This window comes from Thamnophis sirtalis, unplaced genomic scaffold, assembly GCF_051295495.1.
Source record: "Thamnophis sirtalis isolate CommonGarterSnake01/CBP01778 unplaced genomic scaffold, rThaSir2_p1.2 scaffold_13, whole genome shotgun sequence".
NCBI lineage: Eukaryota > Metazoa > Chordata > Lepidosauria > Squamata > Natricidae > Thamnophis > Thamnophis sirtalis.
Window position 1 is genome coordinate 40,320,135 of NW_028261393.1, and position 17,210 is coordinate 40,337,344.

The 17,210-nt window shown below is 43.8% G+C and overlaps 1 protein-coding gene across 1 annotated transcript in view; it reads right to left on the reverse strand.

Annotated features, from left to right (window-relative positions):
• The window catches only part of COL4A5 (collagen type IV alpha 5 chain), a 153,734-nt gene that overhangs the window by 26,002 nt on the left and 110,522 nt on the right, over nt 1–17,210 (reverse strand). Inside the window, exons 33-41 of the mRNA XM_087727340.1 lie at nt 15,821–15,970; nt 14,242–14,340; nt 13,432–13,521; nt 10,172–10,311; nt 9,479–9,605; nt 6,847–6,927; nt 3,794–3,892; nt 3,575–3,625; nt 1,370–1,555 (exon numbers count right to left, since the gene is read on the reverse strand). Coding sequence (XP_087583466.1) covers nt 1,370–1,555; nt 3,575–3,625; nt 3,794–3,892; nt 6,847–6,927; nt 9,479–9,605; nt 10,172–10,311; nt 13,432–13,521; nt 14,242–14,340; nt 15,821–15,970 — 1,023 coding nt within the window. The remainder of the gene's footprint in view (nt 1–1,369; nt 1,556–3,574; nt 3,626–3,793; nt 3,893–6,846; nt 6,928–9,478; nt 9,606–10,171; nt 10,312–13,431; nt 13,522–14,241; nt 14,341–15,820; nt 15,971–17,210) is intronic.

Below are 17,210 nucleotides of genomic sequence, written 5' to 3' on the forward strand. Positions count from 1 at the left end.
TCTTGAGATGAGTCAGGTGTGGGACATCAGTGGGACTCTTGTGATGGGTCCTGTTTGCATGGATTGGTTTCGGGCATGCCATAGCCCGGTGCCAGTCCATGAGCCAGGGGTTGGGGCCCCCTGATTTAAAGGACACCTTACTTAGATGTTATAATTAAATTCTTAACTTGTGAGCCACCTTGAGTAATATCAATTGGGAGAATAGTGGAATATAAATCCCACAAATAACTTATTTATGTATTAGGAAGAGACACGATTTTCTAACAATGCCCAATCCATTGTGTTCTTTAGAAGTCACTCTATTATTTTAGTGTTTGAGATGTCACAACATTTTGTCCCGGTTGAGCTACGATTAAAATGCATTATTATCATAAAGTGTCATCACTAATTAAGTATTACCAACTGTCAGAAAGTGTACAAAAAAAGTGCCAATTACAGCAGGGTCTCCAAACTTGGCAACTTTTAAGGCTTTGTGGATTTCAACTCCCAGAATTCCTCAGGGAACAATGCTGGCTGAGGGATTGTGGCAGTTGAAATCCACAAATCTTGAAGTTGCCAAGTTTGGAGTTCCCTGAATTAAAGACCAGTCTAAATAACCCTGAATCAGCTACAATGACTATTTTAATCACTCAGTTGTCCTATTGATAAAGAATGACAGGACTGTGGGACATATAAAAATAGCATACAAGTTATAGCACTTTCTCTAAACTTGCCAAACATCGTTCCCCGTGTCAGGCAAATTTTATCAGATACCAGTAACAACTCGGTGGCATTTATTTAACGTTATCACTTATACGTAGGAACCACAAACAAACAAGCTGGACGGTGACAGCATGAAGATGAGATGGGATGCATTGCGCCTGTTGGAATGGAGGACACGGTGAGGTAAGAACAAGCATTCACGATGAGCATAACCCAAACAAGGAGGAACAAATGATGAAGACGGAACATGCGGTGCTTGATAACATGAATTTGATTTCCAATGGTCTTACGAGCAGTGTGAATTATCATTCAGTGCACAAGATGAGTGTCCTGATCAGTTGGCATCATGGTACAGGCAGTCTGGGCAGATGCTATTAAGGTTGATTGGGGTGCTTGGCTTGATGAGTGCTGTGATCACATGCAGAGCCCATTTAAAATTGGGGAAATTTTGCTGGCAGGTGGTCAGCAGATTCTATTGTTGTCTCTTGACATGGGTCATGCTTGTCTTTTTCAGGATAACTTAACCATGTCTCAAAGGCACTGAATATTAAAAAGTCTGGTCAGATCATCCAAAGCATCAGTCTGCAAAGGGCTGATCAAAACGAGAGCCCGATAAGCCAATAACCTGCCAGCAAAATATCCAGTGTATAGACCTCCTTTTTCTTACCTGGCCGTCCTGGTATGCCTGGTAGCCCAGGGCTACCCTTAGGTCCTTCTGATGGTGGCCCAGGAAGTCCTGGAGGACCTTCTAAACCCTGAAGGCCAGGAAATCCCTTGGGACCCACTTCTCCTTTTAAACCAGGGGATCCTGGAGGCCCCGGGGGTCCAAAGTAGCCTGAATCTCCCTTTTGACCTATTTGTTAAAACAAAGAAGGAGAGAGGCATGTAAAGGAATCAGCATTCCACAAAGGCCTTTCAAGTGCTGTTAAAAAAGAGAGAGATGCTACAAACCCCCAAAGTACTAGATACAATACAATACAATAGCAGAGTTGGAAGGGACCTTGAAGGTCTTCTAGTCCAAGCCCCCTGCCTAGGCAGGAAACCCTACACTACTTCAGACAAATGGCTATCCAACATCTTCTTGAAGACTTCCAGTGTTGGGGCATTCACAACTTCTGGAGGCAAGCTGTTCCACTGATTAATTGTTCTAACTGTCAGGAAATTTCTCCTCAGTTCTAAGTTGCTTCTCTCCTTGATTAGTTTCCACCCATTGCTTCCTGTCCTACCCTCAAGTGCCTTGGAAAATAGTTTGACTCCCTCTTCTTTGTGGCAGCCCCTGAGATATTGGAATACTGCTCTCATGTCTCCCCTAGTCCTTCTTTTCATTAAACTAGACATACCCAGTTCCTGCAACCATTCTTCATATGTTTTAGTCTCCAGTCCCCTAATCCTCTTTGTTGCTCTTCTCTGCACTCTTTCTAGAGTCTCCACATCTTTCCTACATCGTGGCGACCAACATTGAATGCAGTATTCCAAGTGTGGCCTTACCAAGGCCTTATAAAGTGGTATCAACACTTCACGTGATGATGCAAGCTGAGAAACTGGTACCCAATTATTTTCTGGTATCTCCCTCCCAGTAGCTCCCATCTGTCAGCATTCTCAAAAAGGCCAGGAACATCCAAAACCATCCTTCAAGTGTTGCTGCTCCTGTTATTTTCATCTTACTTGATACAAGAGGAATTTTTATATTTGTGGTCCACAATTTAAAATGGGCCTTGAAACAAGTTGACAGGGGATATGAATCAAAAGTAAAGAATTTATTCATTAGATAGCAACATCTCCTAGATGGCTAGATGCAAATTGTATGTGCATATTTCAGAATGGCAGAGTTGGAAGGAACCTTGGATGTCCTTTAATCCAACTCCCTGTTCAAGCAGGAGACCTTATATCAGTAATGGCGAACCTTTTCGGCACCGAGTGCCCAAACGCACATGCATGCACACACATGTGCGCATGCTGGGGCACTGGAAACCTGACCAGCTGGCTGACATGCGCATGCCTATTTTTTGGCTGTTTTCAGGCCATGTTTGACCTGAAAAATGGCTTGAAAATGCCCCCAAAACAGCCTGGAAAATGTCCTGAAAACACAATTTTCCAGGCAGTTTTCCAGCACTCTAGCACCCGTGAAGACCAGCTGGGCAGCGTGCCAGAATCCAGAAGAATAGCTGGCGATGGTGCACGTGCCCACAGAGAGGGCTCTGTGTACTATCTTTGGCATGTGTGCCATCACGGCCCTATACTATTTCAGATAAGTGGCTGTCCAATTTCTTCTTAAAAGCCTCCACTTATGCAGCACCCAAAACTTCTGAAGGCAAGAAGTCTAGATGGACCTTCCAGATATTTTGAGTATATATATCTCCTTAAGGTTTGCAGCCAATGTGATTTTTAACCAGGCATTCTGAGATTTGCAATATTAAGAGATTTGGTGATGTTCCACTGGGCATCAACAGGTTCCTTAATATTGCCAATCTCTGAATGCCTGCTTAAAGGTATTCTGAGGTTTTCAGAACTTGCAACACTTGCCCTCTCATGTCTAAATGTCAGCTGCATTTCTGTCTCCAAAATGAAGCAATCATCTAGATCAGCAGTCACCACTGGTGGTCCACAAGAACATTTTGGTGGTCCACAGAAAAATTATTTGCATTTTATATTGCACTAAATACTATTCATCTTTTAAAAAATCATATTAGTGGTCCGTGGGATTTAAAAGTATGAATTTAGTGGTCCCTGCAGTCCGAAAGGTTGGTGACCCCTGATCTAGATGATGACCCATCAGTTCTAGCTTTTCTTTCCTCACTTAGTACCCAATTCTGAGATCTGTTATGAAACAATAAACTTTCTTTTTCACTAATGAATAAAATTAAGTCTTTGCCTGCGAGTCCTGGGAGGCCTGGAGGTCCGGGAAGTCCAAATCCTGGTTGACCTGAAAGAACACAACCACAATGGCAAAGTTAACAATGTAATTTCATGTTATGGATCTCTGAATGCCATCTTTGCCAAAAAACATCAACCTTTCAACCGATGGATTCATCGTCATTATAGTGATGCAAAAGGAAAAGGAAAGCATCAAGCAGAAGAAAAGGAGGCTCACCTGGTTCTCCTTTCTGCCCTGATGGTCCAGGGATGCCATCTTGCCCAGGTTTTCCTTTTTCCCCCAGGAGGCCTGGAGACCCAGGGCGACCAAATTCACCTGAGACACGAGAAGAGGAGAATTGCCAGCAATGAATTATCTTGATGCTCTAGAAAAGGAATCCAAAGATCCGCCTACTGTAAATACTACCATTTCTAATGCAATTCATAAATGCAGAGAAAAATCCATTCCCCGTGTTTCTACAGACCTGATTTAGGACTGGAATTGTTCACCTATCACAGAGATGACCCCTTCAGCGGTTCTTCTTAAACATTTTAGGAAAGGAGAAATTGAGAAATTTCACATAAGAGAAGATGTACAGCTAGCCACAATTAGGTACCAATGTTGAAATGTGGTTTGTGTTTGCTCTTGCTGCTATGCTTTATGTGGATACTCATGAAGATGTACAGGGCGGGGCATAACCTTTTCCTAGGGGGTCACAGCAAGATCGACAGCAGTTTACAACTTCCGCGACACCTCATTTTAAAGCCCATAAAAAACTGAATTGAATGAGCTATTAAATGTTAAATTTGCTTTAAGAATGGCTGGAAAATTCGATTCGGAAGAACAAAGGATCATTGACAGAATAAAATGCATTGCCTTTCGAGAGGCTCGCGATGCTGGAGCGACGTTTATCAATCGAAAATGGATTGCAAACAAATTGAAACGTCATCCGGATTGGGTTACTGATAATTGGAACAAAACAGCCCAAGAATGTTTCACAAAATTTGGAGAAGGGCGTCCTCTGCAACTGTCCCAAGAAAGCAAAGCCATCATTGCAACTGGCAGTCACAAACAACGAAAAGGAAACCGAAAAGTGGCCCAAGAAATCCTTCAAATTCGTGGAAAACGAGTTGATCAAAGGACAATCGGCCGATATCGAGAACGAGAAGGTTTGAAGCCATTCCACGTCATTTGCAAACCATTGAAAACTCAAACACACGTTCAAGATCGGCTTTGGTTGTGCGATTGGTTGTCTGAATGGACCGAGGAAGATTTTCTTCATTTGGCGCCATCTGATGAATTCTTCGTTTATGCCATTCAAAAACCGAATTTCCAGAACGATCGAATTTGGGCTAAAGACGTCGACGACATCGCCAAACATGAACGATATCGACAAATCGTTCGCAATCCGACTTGCATCGGGATTTTCGTCATTTTCACAGCCAAGAAACTGCATTGGGTTTTGAAGGATAAAGGGGAATCCTGGGATGGCAGTTATTTCCGTGAGAAAATTTTATTGGAGAATGTCATTCCATTTCTCAGTGATCCAGACAATGTCTTGGTGGTTGGTGAGGCTGTCTTTCTTCATGACAAAGCTCCTTGCATGCGTGCAAATGCGACTCAGCAATTGTTAAAGGAAAACAATGTCGAATTTTGGGGCAATGACGTCTGGCCGGGAAATTCGCCAGATCTCAATCCGGCAGAGAACATTGGGGCCATAATTAAGGATGAAGTGGAAGCTCTGATGATTCAGGAGCAAGGTCAAAATCGATATTCGGTTGAAACTTTGAGAATGAATTTGGAAACTGTGTTGAAAAATCTGGAAAATCGAACGGAACTGTTTGAAGATTTGTTGTGTTCTTATCCACCTCGTTTGAATGCTGTTCGAAGGGCTAATGGTGGTCATACTGACTATTAAATCGTGTCAATAAACTCAGTTTTTGATGGGCTTTCGAATGGTGTATGAATTATTTGTGTTGTTATTACAAGTGTTGCTGTGACCCCCTAGGAAAAGGTTATGCCCCGCCCTGTAGATTAGGTTATCCACTCTAAGCTACACCCCTGCTATAGGCAGAATTCTCCACAAACAGTAAGGACCACCCAGCATTCACAAACTCAATCCTAGCCCAGGTTTATATCAAGCAAGCTAATGCTGTTCTCTGCAAACTAGGATCTCTAATTTAGAGAATAAGTTGCAAACTTAAAGACAACCTAACCAACCTAACTTAACCTAACCTTAACCTAACCAAACCAACCCAGCAAACCAAGACTACCTAACCTAACCTAGCAAACCTAAAGGCTAGCTAATATATCAAATCTGAAAACTACTGCCTACTTCCCACTATTTTGTAAGCCACCCAGAGTCACCTCTAGACGAGATGGGGGACACACAAACCTAACACAATATGTATGTATGGCACAACATGTATGGGTGAATTGGGATGTGTAAATGATACTTTTTGGCTTAACATGATGCTCAATGGTAGCCACTGTGGATGGACTGAATTGTTGATTTCAGATATCCACTGCAGGATGGTGGCTTGATTGATTGAATGGGGGCTGGGAGGGAGATCCTAATGAATTATTTTAGAAGCTATGCTAGATCGAAAAAAGGAATGGCAAAGAGTCAAGATTTAAGCAGCATTGTCCCTTGAACCTGATTTCACTTGGAAGAATGGAAGGTGTGACCTAAACCTTCTCCTCCTCAGTGGTTCTCAACATTTTCTTCATCATGGACCTCTTTAAATACCTTTTGTGGTAGACCCCAAAGATTTAAATCATGACCTTTTTTCAAGCCTTTGCGCACACACACACACCGTGACAACATCGTGGCTTCCCAGAGGTCTGTGGATCACAGGTTGCTTTTGGAAAGTGAGGGGAGCCAAATGTCAACTCCTAAAGTTGACATGGTGAGGAAAGGGGGGGAGCGCATTCCACGCAGACTTTCAGCTAGAGTCGGATCTCAGATCCGCAGCAGACTTGGGAGGAGTGCACCTCATTGGGGAATGTGATTTATGATGCAGACAGAGGGGAGGAAAGGAACAGAGGTAAAGTTCAGCTGTAATTCAAATAAGGCTAAAATCTGACTGCAAAAAGATATTGCCAAAATAAATGCTCCTAATAAATGACTAATTTTCTTTTGAAGTTTGGCCCGAGACTCATGAATCGATTAGGGCATTTTTTTGGAAACCTGGCATTGAGAACCACTGTACTAAATCAAAAGCTTTTAAGATAGTTCAAGACAAGCAAACAAACATACTTTTCCCTATTTGATGTTTTTCAGTACTCACCTGGAGGTCCAGGTGGCCCTGGAACACCTGGGTTTCCTGGAGGTCCATCAAGACCTTTTGGTCCTGAAATGCCTGGTGTCCCTGTGAAACCAAAAGCATAATCTGAAGGAAGCACAACACAACTTCAGGAGGCATCAACATCCCTGAACTGGAAAGACAGAAATACGGATGGAAGAGAATATTTGTAGCTCAAGGTTGAACGATGGGGTTCCTTGCTGCTCTCTGAGATTGGTAATGAAACATCAGCAAGAAAACAACCAAACTAGGTAACATCATCAGTGATCAAATGAAGTGAAAAAAATGAAGAAGAATCTTCTGCGATTAGAAGCAAAGAGAAAAGGAGGCCCAGATAAATCAGCTGTGCCTATTCTCAATTTATGGTGTTTGTTAAATAAGCCAGATTTTAATTGTCAAGCCAAATGAAGATGGACTATCCAGGAACCTCTGTCTTACATGTAGAAGCCCCTCGCTTCCTTCCATTAAAACAATCTTTTTGATTCCAAAGCAGTCTGTTGCCATCACAGCTGGCCATGACGCAATTTATAATAAGTTTTCTGTTCTTTTTCTTTCCATATCCCTTCTCTTGTTTTTTGAGGAACAAAAAAACCCTTGGAAATGGGCCTTTCTGATTTTAAACTTACATAAACTACTCCAGAAGGCTTTTGAAGTTCAGAGCAAGTAAGAACTGCAACATTTGTTTTCAAGAAAGGGATTAAAATTTTAGAGAAAGGAAACTAGCAGAAGTATACTTTTCAGCTCAGCAATTGGATTGTCAAGCAAAACTAAAACATTTTAAAAGTAAAAAAAGAAATACAGGTAGTCCTCAACTTACGACCCCAAGTAAGCCCAAAATGTCTGTTGTTAAACAAGATGGTTGTTAAGTGAGTTTTGCTCCATTTGCCATTGTTGTTAAGTGAAAACACCGCAGCTGTTAGGCTTTTGAATGAATCCGGGTTCTCTCTTGAATTTGCTTATCAGAAGGCTGCAAAGGGGATCCCATGACCCTGAGACACTCAACTGTCCTAAAGATGAACCAGTTGCCAAGCGTCCAAATTTTGATAAGGTGACCATGGGGATGCTGCAATGGTCATAAGTATGAAAAATGGTCATGTCACTTTTTTCAGTGCCATTGTAACTTTCAACAGACACTAAATGGACAGATGTAAGTCGGGAACTAAACCCGCCATCCTAGGCCCAACGTTTGGGAAGCCAGGCTCTGCCTGTCACAAGCCAGGACAAAGGGTGAGTGATGGAGGAGTAACACCTCCTTAAAAAACCTTGGTCCAGTTGGCCCGGCTGGTAGCATCTCATAAGGGCCCCTTTCTAGGGTTACAGGAGAAGACAGTCAAGGGTTTTGAAGGTGGAAGAGGGTTTTATGCCCCAACGGCAGATAAAGCAGCAGAGCCATCTTCTAGGAGAAGGGAAATCTGAATACAAACCTCCACTGCCTTGTGCCTACATCCACTACTGGGAAAGGCTTCAGGAGTCAACCTCCAGGCAAAATCCAGAGCCGGAGTCCTGGAAGCAGTTTGTGATTGTACAACCAAGTTCTGGTAACTCCTGTGATGCAGCTGGAACCAATCGTAACGGCTCTGCTGTTCCATTGGACTATTTCAGCAACATGGAGAGGGGGGATCTGCTGCTTGGGTAACAGTCTATCCCCTATATTAATCTACCCAGGCCTCGTGTTCTGGAGAGGACACTCCAACTTTGACCTCTTTCCAGAGCACGACACCATAGTCTTTTGAGACTGAAGGATGCCCATGAATGAAGTCAAGGACTCTCTATTGAGAGGACTTGCTTCTCTATAACTGCTTTAATTCCCCTCATTTCATGAAAGACTTTTCCAATTGAAGGCTATCTAGATATGAGTCCCAAATCTCTGGAGGGTGCTGTAGATACCCAGCACATCTGGAGGACAGGAGATGGATAGAAACCTTCACAATGAATATACCGTATTTTTTGGAGTATAAGACACACTTTTTCTCCCCTATAAGAGGGTAAACAATTGGGTGCGTCTTATACACCGAATACAGCCCCACGCACTCAGCGGCCTCCATCCTTTGGCCTCTGCCTCCCAGCAATTTGCCTCCTTGCAGCAAACAGCAAACAGCCTGTTTCAGTTTCAGCAAAGCCTGATTAGCACAAAAAGCTGATTGCAGGTTGGATTGGCCTCCTGACAATCAGCTGTTTCAGGCTGCAGGGATTGCCATTGCCTATTGCCGCCTCCACGAACCCCATTTTTAGCCCCCCATGCCCCATTTTATGCCCATTTCGATCCCCACTGCCCAGAATGTGGAGGCCCAAAACAGGGTGTGCAGAGGCAGCAATAGGCTATGGCAATCCCTGCAGCCTGAAACAGCTGATCATCGGGAGGCCTGACAATCAGCTGCTTGCACTAATCAGGCTGTGCTGAAACTGAAATGGGCTGTTTGTTTTTTGCTGCAAAGAGGCAAATTGCTGGGAGCAGACGCAATTTTTTTTCTTGTTTTCCTCCACAAAAGCTAGGTGCATCTTATACTTTGGAGCATCTTATACTCCAAAAAATATGGAAAGCTCTGGAAGAATTATCTGTTTCAGAAGCAAAAGAAGAAGAAAAGAGAAGAAAAACGAGCCATGTGAAATCAATTACCTGGGAATCCAGGAAGGCCAGGTTCACCTTTTGCTCCCAAAGAACCTGGCAAGCCAGACAACCCTGGATTTCCAAGAGATCCTTTAGGGCCTGGAGAACCAGGGTAGCCAGGCAATCCACTTTCACCCTGGGGGAAAAAAACATAGCATTTTTTTTCTAAGAAAGGAAAATCTAGAAGTTGAAGAAACTTATTGGGTGAAAAGCACAAGTTTTTCAAGGGGAAAAAAACCTAGTTGCCTATTGGAAGAGTGCTTTTGGGATGTCTTGAGAGTAAAGGTAAAGGTAAAGCTTCCCCTCACTATTCACTAGGGGGCAGTGCTCATCTCCGTTTCAAAGCCAAAGAGCCAGTGCTGTCTGAAGACGTCTCCGTGGGCATGTGTCCGGCATGACTAAATGCCAAAAGCACATGGAACGCTGTTACCTTCCCACCAAAGGTGTTTCCTATTTGTCTACTTGCATTTTTTACGTGCTTTCGAACTGCTAGGTTGGCAGAAGCTGGGACAAGTAACGGAAGCTCACTCCGTTACGCGGCACTAGGGATTTGAACCGCCGAACTGCCGACCTTTTCTGATCGACAAGCTCAGCGTCTTAGGCACTGAGCCATCACGCCTTGAGAGTAACACAGGGCAACGGTGTCCATGATTATGAAAAAGTTCTCTACAGTGCCTCTGGAGAGGATATTGGGCAACCTACCTTGGGGCCAGGAGGACCCGGAATGCCAGTGCCTGATGTACCAGGATCCCCCTTGTCTCCCTTCAGTCCAGGTGATCCAGGAGAACCAGGCTGGCCAAAACGCCCTGGGACCCCTTGTGAACCTTTCGTGCCAGGGGGACCTGTGCAAAGCAAGTGAAGAAACAGCACATCATAGCAGCTCTGAGGCAGTGTATATAACAGAGATGGGTAATCTTTTTGTCCTCATGTGCCAAAATTGCACATGTGCATGATTACACCCATAATGCAATCTGTGTGTGACACCCCCAGGCACGCCGCCCCCTACACATGTGTATGCCTCTAAACGCTTCCTCCTTTCCCTCGCACATGCACATGTGACCCTCCCTGCCCCTCCCAGTGAATGGACGTGAATCTCCCGCATGTGCGGCAGAGACCGGAAAATCAACTGTGCATGCCCGACAGAGCTCAGTTGGGGTGACGGCTCATGTGCCCGCAGAGAGGGCTCCACATTCCACCTATGGCATGCGGGCCATAGGTTCGCCATCAGAGGTATACAAGGTATACCTGTGGATCAAGGATCAGACTTTACAAGAGGAGTGGCAAGGCAAGGGGTGAAGACGAACCAAACTGAGATGGAGCGAATGAGATAGAATACTAAGTACACAAGAGAAATGTGGGGTTTCTGCACCATAGAATCCCAGTGCTTTCACAATGTATATATGTATGTATGTATGTATGTATGTATGTATGTATGTATGTATGTGTGTATGTGTGTGTGTGTGTATGTATGTATGTATGTATGTATGTATGTATGTATGTATATATAGGTTCGAATCCCAGTAAGGGTATGGCTAGCTGATGAGAGCTAAATAGCTTGAAATAGATCTATACTAGTCCCCCTTTATTTATTTATCAGCACAAATACAACACAAATGTAACAAAGGCAACAGTAAAAATATTGGGTTTCTGTCTGGATGGTCTCTTGTGACGAGCCGATAGACAGAGAAAGGAAGCAGTAGGCTTCCTCCCATATTTGGGCATACCAGGGGTTGTGACACTAAATACATACATACATACATACATACATACATACATACATACATACATACATACATACATACATACACACACACACACACACACACACATGGAGTGACTAATGTTTAAAATACCCGTTTGTGGTCAATCTGGATCAGCGGTCACCAACTGGTGGTTCGCAGAAAAAATATTTGCATTTTTTATATTGCACTAAATCCAGGATCCTCCAACTATGGCCCCTGGACCAGATACGTGCAATGACTGTTTGTATTGCTGCAGAGGGTCTCCCTCTTCGGGCTCTTTTTGTGGGGGTCGGAGGGGGGCAGAAATTCCAACTTGGGGTCCGCTTCAGCTTGCTGATGAGGGGCTTTGGGTGAAGCTGGAAGGAAGCGCCACTGGTGGCAAAGAGCCGGAGGGCCTCGTTCCAGTGGGACTGCATCATGGCCTGGAACTGGCTGACCATCTCAGTCAGCTGAGCCTCCAGGTAGAGGAGTACTTGGCCTTGCACTCCCGCAGGTCTTCCCTCTGCTTGGAAAGCCTATGCTGGTAGTCCTCAGTGAGGTGCTTCTGCTAAGCCTCCTTCTCGGTCAGATCCAATTTGAACTGAGCTGTTTTGCCAACTCTTTCTCGTGGTGGCTGCTTAGCTCCAGCAACTGCTTCCTGTTGGGAACCTAAGGGGCATTGGCGGGGAGGGGAGGAGTGGCTGGTAGGGGAGGGGCAAGTAGGGGCTGGCGAGGTGCTCCTTGATGTGAGTGACATTGAGTTGACTATGCCCACCCAGTCACATGACCATCTAACCACGCCCACCCAGCCGGTCATTAGGCAGATCATATTACTGGCCCACGGGAATTAAAACTATGAATTTAGTGGTCCCTGAGGTCCAAAAGATTGGTGACCCTTGATCTGGATGACATAAGAATTTAAGGAGAAGTTTCATGGATTAGATCACAGATCCCTATCCAGTCCAACATCCTGAATTCCCAGTTGTATCTCGGAAGAGAGCTATCACCATGTTGGTTCCCTACAGCATGTATCTACTTCTAATTCAGTGTTCTCTAAAAGCTAACTTGATTGATAACCACTGGTAGGTAGATTCTCCATAAATTTCTCATATCCTTGTTGAAAGCCAATCTAAGATCCTATCTTTGTCCAAGCCATGTAGAGGCAATTTAGCAGAAATAGCACTTCGATTTACTGTACATCCCGCTTCACAGTGCTTTAGATCCCTCTCTAAGTACAGAGCCAGCACATTGCCCCCAACAATCTGGCTCCTCATTTTACAGACCTGGGAAGGACAGAAGGCTGAGTCAACCTTGAGCATCAGGATCGAACTCCTGGCAGTGAGCTGAATTAGCCTGCAATACTGCATTCTAACCACTGCGCCACCACAACTCTTCAATTTACATTGTTGAAATTCAATTTTGGACAGCCAATCTTCTAAGGAGCTTATGGGTCTTCAACTTCCTGGTATGGGATTGTTAGAATTGAGGGCCAACCCATCAGGAGAGCATTGAGTTATGGAATGTTTTATTCTGAAACATCCCCTTTTTCATTATACAATCTTACTGTCAACTTGTAAAGCATTTCCATGATTATTATCAAGTTGACATAAAAAGAGAAAAGGGAGGAGAATGCCATGCATACCTTTGGCCAGAGTCAGGTCTCATATTTCTACACCTAGCGTTCATAGCCTGCTGCAGCACCTTGTTGGTGGATGTGATTTATGACACAGACAGAAGGAAGGGGATACAGGGGTAAGTAAGTTCAGATGCCATTAAGCGGAATCAGTTTCGACTCCACAGAAGAACATGCCAAAATGTTGATCCTAATAAATGAATGGATTTCTTTTGAACTTCGTCTCGAGGCTTGTAAATTAATTAGGTCATCTTTTGAAACCTTCACACCCACATTTTTTGCCAGGCACAAATGATCGGGACCATACATTCAGATTTATTGTTCAAGCCTATACAGCAGAATTAACTAAAATTCAAATATGAATTGGTGTCAGATAAGGGTCAACGGAATTCAAGGAGGGGGGGCTGGACTTTGATCATTCATGGCAACATAAGAAACCTAAGCTGATGACACATTTAACTCCCCCCGACTCCAGCTCTGTTTGCGCTTGTCCTGCATCTTTCCAGTCAAGGAATAAAAGACTGACCCTAAATGTTTCCAATTATCAAGACAATCTTTAGTTCAATGAATGGTTGGAAGGAGTGGGGGAATGCTTCTGAAATCCCTACCTGGCAGCCCCATCTCACCACTGGTGCCTTTTAATCCTGGGGGCCCAGATGGTCCAGGAGGCCCCAGAATTCCAATATCTCCTTTGGGACCTATTGAAACAGAATTATTGTTACTACTTTAATGTTGGATGGATTTCCATATCATAAACACATAAGCAATAAGCAAATCTTTCTAAGTTGTAATAGCCAAGTTCATCCATTGTCTTTCGTCAAAACTGGTACAAGCTGGACTTAGTACAACATGCAGTTCTGACTATTGACATTAGTTACCCATGATTTAGTGTTTTCTCCAGAGCTGGTCACCATGGCTTGGCTTGATGAAAAGATGAGTTTGTCAGGGTTCCAAATAGCATCCAAAAGTAAATCAGAGTCCAAGGCAAAGTATTGCTCAAAGTTCCAATTTATTAAGAGAGCCATGTTGGAAAACCCAAATCTGAAAGCTTCCCAGTTTTCCCCACCTAGTTGAAAGTTCAAGATCTTGCCCCCAAACACACAAGTCCGTCACATGGTCCAATCTCCCACTGCCATGCTGGCAGTTCCACCCATCCAGTTCTGGTCAGTTGCAGAGGTGCAAAGACAAAGGATGACCTTGGCTTTCTAGAAAGAATTTTGTTATGGCTACATAGAAGAACCTCACTCCTTACAATCCCCCCTCCTATTTTCCCACAATAGAAAATGCACAATAGAATAATAGAAAGTGTGGCAGGCCAAAGATCCAAAAGAAAAAATGGCTGCAGGCCTGACAGAACTATTGTTACAATATTGAAACAGCATGCCCCTTTAGAAAAGCAAGGGCTGGTTGTCTCTCACCTGGCAATCCAGGTGCACCTGGCTGTCCAACTGATCCAGCAGGCCCTGGGTCTCCTGGGAGGCCTGGATAACCCTTCTGACCAGTCAAACCAAAATTACCTTCAAGGAAGCAAAAGGCTGAATGAGTAGTCTTCATACTACAAGACTGACTTGTAGCAAAGAGTAGGTGTCACGGAGTTCCAAAACTTTCCTATTGATACCGGTAATTATAGTATTTAACATTTGCTTGGACAACATACCACCCAAACATTCTCTAGTAAGGGTTTAATCATGTTGTTGTGTTATTGTGAGTTGTTTATCTCCAAACCTGTTAGTATATTCATGACTGGGAGAGACATGGTAAGAAGGTCAGCCAATGAATAGGCATAGCAACTAAGTCAGCCAATGGGAGCTTAAACAGATCTGAGTCTGTGCTGAGAATCAAAACTGAAACTACTCTGAACTCTGAGATGTAACTGTTCTCTCCTGTTTGTTTTCTGCTTGTAACTTCTACCACATTGAAAGAATCTACTATTGGTACTGTACATTTATTCATCTGTTATCATGTATATAAAGTTAATGAATCCAGCTGAATCAGTTATCTGTGTGGGCTTTCTGGGTTTGATTTTTCTGCAACAGACTCTGACAAAACTGAATACAATATCCACTGGAGAGCACAGAAAAGCCGCAACCGTAAGGGAGATAGTAGTGACATAGTTCCTTTTAATGATAAATGTTAACCAATTTGCTTTTCTATTTAATTACACATTTGTATTTTATTTTCTATTTTGTTCCCAGCTGATTTGAACACAACCTGTGGTGAAAAGGATGTAAATCCAACAAATATAGAGCTCTTCAGGACTTGAAATAAACCAGATTTTGTTCATTTAGGAATAACAGACAGGGAAGTACAGATTAATATTCAGTTATTTGCTTCTTGTCTTTCAAATTTTTGGAAATGTATGAGTGAGGAACATTGTCTAGCCATCTCTATCCCTTTTTCCAAAAATGCTTTTAAGAGGAAGATTTACCCAATTTAACCATTTTTTTTGTATACATGATGTATAATGACAATAAAGGCTATACTACTAAGGTAAAGGTTCCCCTCGCAAATATGTGCTATTTGTTCCAGGCTCTAGGGGGCAGTGCTCATCTGTGTTTCAAAGCCAAAGAGCAAGCGCTGTCCAAAGACGTCTCCATGGTCATGCGGTCAGCATGACTAAACGCCAAAGGTGCACAGAATGCTGTTACCTTCCCACCAAAGGTGGTTCCTATTTTTGTACTTGCATTTTTTACATGCTTTCGAACTGCTAGTTTGGCAGAAGCTGCGACAAGTAACGGGAGCTCACTCCCTTATGTGGCACTAAGGATTCAAACCGCCGAAATGCGGACCTTTCTGATCCACAAGCTCAGCGTCTTAGCCGCTGAGCCACTGTGTCCCTCAACTGCTTTACTACTATACCCTGAGAAACACACCAGGAAGGGAAGGGAAACCTATGGATTAATGGAAGTTCTCAGACTGAAAAAGCACCCACCTTGTTAACACCCAACCTGTCGATCCCTATCATGTGGAAGGAACACAAAGCAAACCTTTTCTTACCTTTCTCTCCAGGCTCCCCCTTTTCTCCTTTGGAACCCAGTTTGTCAATGTCAACTTTTCCGGGAGCTCCCGGCAAGCCAGGTTCTCCTTTGATGCCTTTTTGTCCGGCAAGTCCTGGTTGACCCGACTGTCCTGGTAAACCATCATTGCCTAAGCAATATCCAAAGCACACAATGTTTCTTGTTAATTTGGAGTGCATTGACTATAGACCGCAAGCCCCAATAAAGTAAGCGGGAATCAGTGGTGGGTTCCGGATCCCGTTGCAACTGGTACGCTGAAATATGGCCTGGCATCCACCATGTGAAGGTGCGCAGCATATGCACAGCACACACATGTGTACTTACCGCCCACCATTCTCCAGCTGCTCAGTGGAGCATTGTGCAGGCGCCATACGCTCCGTGCGCATGTGCAAAAGCCCCGATCGGCTCAAATAGTGGTAAGGAGAGGAGGTGGGCGGGTGGACCCTCCAGAGCACCGTACCACAATGGTACCTGGTGCTCCCAACAGGCACCAGGATGCCCGTACAGGGGCGTACCGGTTATATCTCACCATTGGCGGGAATCCACTTTATCCTTCACATTATCAACTTACCACATTAGAGATAACCTTAAATTGTCAACAACTATGACAGATAAAGCATTTGTCATCAGGGTGGAATTCCTCTAATCTCATCCTTGTCCATTTCCTTTCCAAACCAACCACAAAGCTTTGGTTAGAGTCAGGGGTGAAATGCTACTGGTTTGGTCTGGCTGGTTCGAACCGGTAGTAAAAAAATGCTTTAAAACGTTTTTTAAAAAGGTTCCTACCATTGTGAAGCACAGCTGATTGTCGGAACTTTTTTTTACTTAAAAAAAGAAAAAACAGGTTCCAAGGATCAGCTGTGATAATCAGCTGTGCCCTGTGATGGTAGGAACCTTTTTGTGTGTGTGAAATCCAGCTGCTTTTGCATTATGTGTGAGTCAGTTCTGCAGCTTTTGTGATATTTTTGTGTAAAGTGTGATAGTTGCTTTTTGAGCTCTCTGTGACTCTGTGAGGTCCCTGCTTGTTGCCCACCCAGTCACATGACCACCAATCCACGCCCACCCAGTCACATGACCACCAAGCCACACCCACCAAGTCACGGCCAGAGAACCAGTAGGGAAAATTTTTGAATTAGAGTGATTGAATTTAATTAGAGTTGAATTTTGAGTTAGAGTGATTATTAACTGGACCACCTTCTCCATCATGGCTGGATGGAGGTCAGCTCTCGTCCCAGGTCAACATTTTGATACAAAAGACCTTTCCATCATAGCTTATTATTGCCGGTTACACATTTAGGTCTACATAATGTCAGCAATGCAAGGTGTAGGGAAACTTTTAGGGTGCACATGGATTTGGAATTTTAAGAGCA